The sequence below is a fragment of the Centruroides sculpturatus genome, unplaced genomic scaffold (genome assembly GCF_000671375.1).
Source record: "Centruroides sculpturatus isolate CEXI.00-Female unplaced genomic scaffold, Cexi_2.0 scaffold353, whole genome shotgun sequence".
NCBI classification, from domain to species: domain Eukaryota; kingdom Metazoa; phylum Arthropoda; class Arachnida; order Scorpiones; family Buthidae; genus Centruroides; species Centruroides sculpturatus.
Window position 1 is genome coordinate 393,618 of NW_019384573.1, and position 7,708 is coordinate 401,325.

The 7,708-nt window shown below is 25.1% G+C and overlaps 1 protein-coding gene across 1 annotated transcript in view; it reads left to right on the forward strand.

Annotated features, from left to right (window-relative positions):
• The first annotated feature begins 569 nt into the window (after nucleotides 1-569).
• The window catches only part of LOC111624251 (titin-like), a 126,416-nt gene continuing 119,277 nt past the window's right edge, over nucleotides 570-7,708 (forward strand). The window contains exon 1 of the mRNA XM_023367063.1: nucleotides 570-807. Coding sequence (XP_023222831.1) covers nucleotides 705-807 — 103 coding nt within the window. The 5' untranslated portion in view covers nucleotides 570-704. The remainder of the gene's footprint in view (nucleotides 808-7,708) is intronic.

Below are 7,708 nucleotides of genomic sequence, written 5' to 3' on the forward strand. Positions count from 1 at the left end.
AACTATCCAATTTTCCTAGTAAAATATCTTTCCCTCCTCCTCTCTTAAATTCTTTTTCTCCTTCGCATTTCTCATCATTGGCAGCATGCTAAATAGTTTCGAGAAGAATATATAGCCCATAATAATTTTCGTTATTTAAAAAAAAAGGGAATGATTTTCATTGTTATCATGTTGATTGTACGGGGTCAGTATGATGATTCGTATCACGTTATACAATCGTCATAGTAACAACTGCACAGTACGTGACTATTCTTTACGTCATAGAATGTGCAACGATGAGTGGAATTTTTTTTTTTTTTTTGCCTTTTCCTGTGGTAAATGATCCCACCCCTTTTATACTTTGTGTACTACCATGGTAACTTCGTCCCTTTAGGCACAGACACGCACAAAATAGTGATATATAACCGTATATCCGTGCTATTGTGCTCACAAGATCATCAACTATTCAGTCGGGCCACACACTACACCGGTCACGATGGAATATTAAAGAGTGCTTTCTCTTGGTCTTGGCAGGCGGCGCTCTAGTAGCTTGGCATATAACATCCGGTTGGCGATAGGTGTCGCACAGATCGCATGAAGCACTGCCAGTTGTCTGTAGTCTTTCGACTGCTGTTTGCGACGGTGTTGCCACAACGTAGAGGCGAAAAAATTTAATAAATTTATGTTATTTAAATAAGTGCTTTTTTTGTGCTGGCAGATGAACAATGACTGATGCCATGGAGCGTCGTCCCAATCTACTTTTCCCCTTTCTTCATTTTCTTGTATGTTTTCTTACCGAAGTGATGAACTCGATCGGAGAAAGCGCAGGTAAGTAAGTACCTGCAACTTATAAAATACACAAATAAGACTTTAAAAAATTTGATAATTCATTTATTCTATATTTAAAAAACACATTTTTTTTCTTATTTTTCAACGTTTTTAGAATTATTTTAAGCATGTTATATTACGCGGTAAAAAAATATATATATAAATGTAGATAGATGGGGAAGACTTTTATTAATATTTTTTATTTTCTGTAGAAAGAAGAATTTTATTTTAAACATTCTATCCTAGTTTGAAGGAGGGGAAAGCTTAAAAAAAGATTTTTTTAAACACTAAACATGTCAATGCTTAGGTATTGTAACTTGAAGGTGCGTAGATATTGCAGCCACTGCAATGATGTTTTATTCACGAAGTTATTTCGTTCTTCCTATTTATCTGGATGCTGCCATGTTTTTTGGTACCATAAATTTTATTTACTTCAATATATATATATCTACATACATGTATATGTGTATAAGAATATTTATTTTTATGACGTTATATATACGTATATATCTTAATCAATTGTTCTTCTACCTACATAAAAAAAAAATTATATTGACCCTTACAATATGTTCTACTATTAATAAAAAGTTTGCACTTTAAATAAACCTTAAAATTTATCTTAAAAAAATATTATAAATAAATAAATTCGAGAAAATTTGGAAAATATTTTTACTTTTTTTTCTCCATTTTTTTTTTCTTTCTTTCTTTTTTTTTATATGAAATATTTTTGAATTTTGTAAATTTAAAAATGCTTCTTTTGTTTATATTTTAGTTATTTAAGTATACGAATCAAGATGAATTGCTTCATTAAATTTATAATTTATTGAAACTTCGCCATTGTTCAAGTAACTTATATGGTTAATTATATTAAGTTGAAAGATTTGTTATCTCACACCATTATTTAAATTAGTTTACTGTTCAAGAAGTTTTAATACTTTAAAGCGATTTTTAAAGACGTCAGAATTATTTCCTGATATATTTATTCATTTTACAATATATATATATATATATATATTTAAATATTTTATCAGATCTATTAACCCTGTAAGATCGTGTGTAGTGTACATTGGCGTAAAATATGAATTTCATTTGTACTATATTATATTTTATTTATGTCTGTCGTGAAAAACTCGGTTATTTAATTATATTTTCATGAATTTGTCTGAATAATTAAAGAAATAATGTATAAAATAGTATACAATTACAGTGTGTATCAAAGGAAGGATGCTTCACTGCAATGCTTAAAATTAAGTGATCTTTTCTAGTAGATTTCTTAATTATTTATTTACTTAATTGAATTATTTTTATTGAAATTAAATAAATATTTTCATCTTCATTAACTTGAATTAATTTTTAAAACATTTTGTAATTAAAATTTTTTTTTATTGAAAAAGTTTATCAAGGGGCTTACTAATTAACTCTTCTATAACAAGAACCGACAAACATATCATAAAGTATTTTATTCTCTATTAATAAAAAAAACATTAAATTCATAAATTAAATAATATTTAATCAAGACCAGCCTATTATTTGTATTTATCTGATATAAGTTAAGATATACAGTGAGGAAGTACGCTTACAAAATAAACATTTATCATCCCTGTGGGAGTAAGAGTAAGATTTATGTATAGAATAATGAGATACCTGATGATAAATTTCAAATTCTATCATAAAATTTATGCAGAAATTAGTTGTAACTGCAACCTGTATTAAATTAAAGGTAATCTAAAGTCCTATCCACTAGGAATTATAAAACTTTAACATCGTCTAGTTATATGTCAATTAAACAAAATTCATGCTGCTAAAAGTGTGAGAATTATAATGCAGCGAATTATTATGGTTATTTACTACAAAGAAAATTGTAGTAAATAACCATAATAATTCGTAAGATATATAAATTTAATTAAATATAATAAAAATTTTTGCAAATAATTTCGAATTTTAAACAATGAAGAAAATCTGTAGCAATAAATAATAATTAGATTTATACTTTATAAATGATTAAATTCATATAAAATTTTCGCAATAATTTCATGTAAATTAGATATAAATTATGCGACAGAATCTATTTCTTTTAAGAATTTGACTATAGTTTCAAAGTATAGTGTCTATCACGCATGTTTATTCAGTACACACTCGTACAAAATATAATAATAAAGGAAGAAAACAAAATTAAAAATGTAAATTAAGCATTAATTGATTAAATTACTAGTAAAAAAAAAATTAGGATTTTTCTATAACGCATAAATATGTATAATTATCTATCCATGTCTAGGCAATGCAACAGAAATTATCGATTAACGTACAAACTATTTAATATTGTGTGTCAAATTATACACTCGATAATACTCAAAAATGAATATTTAAATATTTATTAACACAGAAAAAGAGAAAAGAAGAAAAAAAAATTTTAATATCTGTATCGCGTTATGAAACAAACATATGCAGATTATATTATATCGATTTTGCATTATTAATTAAGTAACAGAATCAATCTATGCTTTGAGATAATTATACAACAAACTAGAATGAAGCAAGGGAGAGTGAGAGAGATTGATTTTTGTTTAATTAAAACGACGTTTCAGAAATCATTTTTTTAAATATTTATGTGACTCGATAGAATTATAAAAATGTAAATTCTACTTAATATTTTTGTTTATAAAAATTAATATATAGCTTTGAGTTATATACTTTTTCTCTCCTCTCTCGCTCTCTCCTCCTCCTCCTCCTCCTCCTATTCCTCCTCTCTTCTATACTCGTGTACAGTTGCACTTCTCTATCAAACTTACTTCTTTTGAGCATGCGTTAGAGTAATCGACTTAACGTTAGGATGGTCAGCTTTTCAAATGCTCTTATCTGACTCCTGAGTGACCACTTGCAACACAATGCAGGGAGGAAAGATGATAAAGGGACACTTCAACCCATCCCCACATGTTGACATTCGACATCATATAAACTCGAATTTCTCGTTTTATTAAGAAAATAAAATTTCTTAAAAATTTTATTAAAATATTTTTCTAAATTTTATATATATATATAGCAATTTCAGAATAAATATCAAGTTTTAAAAATTAAAGAAAATAATTTCGTCGTTTTAGTAAATTCTTACATATGAAGGAATTCGTAGTATGGTGTTAAGTAATTATCATTTTTATAAATTAAATAGGGAAAAATTTTAATTATGATAGTTAATTTTTAAGTAAGATATTTTCTAAGTGATTATATATAATAATAATATTGGAATTTGTAAAATTTTTAAGTGAAAAATTTGATTTTATAATTGGAAAAATAACATTATATATATGTATATTTTAATTTTAAATCTAATTTTGTTGCCTTAAACTTTATATATTTTTTTAAAATCTGGGTTTTCTAAACGTAAATTTGGTGTTTTAAATTTAAAAAATAAGCTGTGATTTCTTTTTCTTTTAAATTCAAAATTTTTCTAATCTCAACTCCATTTCTTTTGTAAATTCAAAAAATTGGTTTTATAACTTGCACATTTTTTTAAAAAAAATTTTTTCCTTAAAATTTTCCAAAATAACAAAAGAACAAGATCATATTTTACAAGATTCGTCCTTCTCTTTACCAAAGGGAAAAACTGACAATTTTAAGAAATTCAATTCAAAAAGTAATTTTAATTTTATAACATTTATATTTAATTTTTATAACGGTTGAATAAATTAAGATTTACAATTAGTTAACTTACTTTTGAGCCATCCGGTATTATAAATTCATAAATACATGATGATTTAAAAGTCATTTAAGTGTATTTTCTGTCGCTCAGTTTCAGTGTGGAGAACGGTTAACTAAGTTATAGGCCACGATGTGTTTAAAACACCAACAAATATTTGATTAAAAATAACTCTAACATCATTTAATATTGTAAAATTTAATTATAAAATATATATTTAAAAAAAAAATAGAAACAAATTAAACAAAACAGTTAATAATTAAATAAATTGTATAAACATTACAATAAATGAGGTTAATCGTATTGGAAAGAATAAAATAAAAGGTGAGTAAAATACATTTTAAGTTGATTAGAAGATTTAAAAAAAAATTGTAATAAATTAGTTTTACTTATTATTATTTTTGTTTGTTCATTATTAAAAAATAATGGGAAGAAACACAGTTTTTTTTTCCTTCTGTCTCTCTCTCTCTCCTCTTACTCCTTTTATTCTTTTGTGATTTCAACTTTAATTACTTAATCAACGTAGAAAGAAAACAGCAATTTCTGGACAATCTCTTGAATTTGTCTGTAATTTTTGGTATGGGATCGTTTAAATAACTAAAGAACTTCTAAACAGATTAAATATATTTCAAGCATTTTGCCTAATAATTAAATAGATTAAAATTAAACGGTTGGAAAAATTAAGTAATTTAGTAAATTGAAACGAAATTAAATAATAAATGGGTCATAATTAAAATGAAACATAAGCATTGGAAAAAAAAGGAAAATACATAAATTTCATTTTTTCAAAATTGATTATTTGTGATGAAATTTATTTTATTTTATTTCATTTTGTTTTTTCTTTAAACACCCGTTTTATAAACATGTTTCTAATGTTAAAAAAATAATAATAAAATAAAATTTTTGGATGCTGAAACATAAAGTTTAAGCTGATTATTAAAAAAAAATGCATAAGTTTATAAGAAGAGTATCACCTTTGTTATTTACTATAGATGATGCTATGGATACATTTTCCATATCTGTAAATTGAATAACTGCTTGCAGACATGAATAGTAAGAACTCAATGGAGTGTGTGTGTATATATATATATATATATATATATATATATATATATAAGTGAAGAAACTAGATCTATCCTTTAATGGCTTAAGATCCTCCTTATCTAACTTCTAGAGCTGTCAATGTAACGTCAGTAAGACGCGAATGCCTGAGGGGTGAACAAACATTGCTAAGACATAAGTCAGTGTCTAAGCACGAAAGTTAATGTACCTATGTTTGATAGCTGTCATATATCTCCCCTGATTTCAGCTGATTGCTCTTTGCTCTGTATCAATATTTTTTTGCCTTTATTAAAATAATACCATTTTCTCTTCAGGTTTTTTTTATGCGTGTTCCTTTTTTGTTTCAGAGTCATTCTTTTAATAAAAAAAATTTACGCAAGAAAAAAATAATTTTAATGTTACAATATTAATGTTGTTAAGTACATATATTTACTATTAAATAAGTTTATTAATGAAGTTTCTCAGTATATAAATACTTACAACTATAGTTATTTCTGCAAACAAAAAAAAATATATATGAATTAAATTTTTATTTAAAAATTAATTTACTACCATTTTATATTTATAAACACATAAATATTTTTAATCTGTCATCAATACTTTTGTCATTTAAGTATATTTATTGAAAGTTTGAATTAATTTTAATCTGTTTTAATTAATTATATTGTACTAACGATTGTATAAATATATAAATAGAATGCTTTGTAAGCTACGTTTCAGAACACCTTCACGTGATAGAAACATCATGTAAATGTCTAAGAAGAATTCTACACGATTTAGTCACACGAATAGAATCATTTTCTTTCCTAAAATAATTAATCGTACTTATCATAAAACTCAAAGTACAGACGGGGAAAAAAGAAAAGAAAAATGATTAACATGATTTTTCTCCATTATCTTTTGATGAAACATAAAAATCATTTCGATTTTCAATTTTATATCAAGAGATGAAATCGGGTGATTTACTCGGTATTTTATTTTTGGAATGCAAGATTCATATTGAATTGTCTCTTTTAAAGATAAAAAAAAGAAGAAGAAGAGGAAAAAAAAAAAAATGGAATTTTATCTGTTCATTCAGAGATATACAAGGAATATGCACAGATGGTGTTTTTCTTAAAGTATCGAATAAAAAACGGTGGTCAAATCTCGACCAATATTGTCCAGAATTGTGTTTCACCCCCTTCTCTTGCTTCTCCCTTCTTTCTTCCACTTACTGTTCGATAAACTCGACTCGTTGTTGATTTAAAATCAATTTTTGGCATCTGCTGATTCTTCTTTAACTTTTCTTATTAATTATATACTTATTTATACAGAAACCGTGAGAAAGAAGCATTTGTTAAGATGACTTTAGTATAAGACACTAATGTAATGATACTATTTTTAAATATAGCATAATGAATAAGATAAGTTAATGCAAGTAAAATATCCTCTCGACAGAGAAGATGCTGTTAAAGATACACGCAAAAAGGGATATAATTATATATATATTTTTTTCTTTACTTCTACAGGAAGAAAATTAATTATATCGTTAGATCATTTTTTATTATCGACGTCACTAAGTAATTCAACTTAGTTTTTTTTTTCTTCTGTTTAACATTTATTTAAGGATAAGAGTTTACACCTATAGTCCCTAAAGTGGCTTTCTTATTCTTAACGTTAATTAAGTAAGACTCGTTTTGTACCTGTTGACTTTTTTTTTCCTTCCCTTCTTCCTCTCTACATATAAATAAAACTAAGATGAATATATATAAGATGTGTGTAACTAAAATTTAATAAATTAGGTTGCTCTACACTTAATCAGCCATTGAGAAATTGATGCATAAATTTCAGTGATGAATGTTCTTCAGTCATCAACTTATTAAACTTAAAATATAATTTTTTTTTTGCTTAAAAAAGTTTTACAAGTATAAAAAAATTAATTAATAAATTTTAAAATGTTTTAATTTAAAATATTTAACAATTTTCTTTTGTTGATTTATTATAATTTATTTAAAAAATTACCTAAATTCTATCCACCTACACGTAATTTTTATGATGTTAATTCTGTTTCTTTAAGAAAAATTAATTAAATATATTGTTTATTTATTTTTTAGAAAATTTATTATTATCTCAGATTTGTTTGTCTAAGTTATAGGCCACGATGTG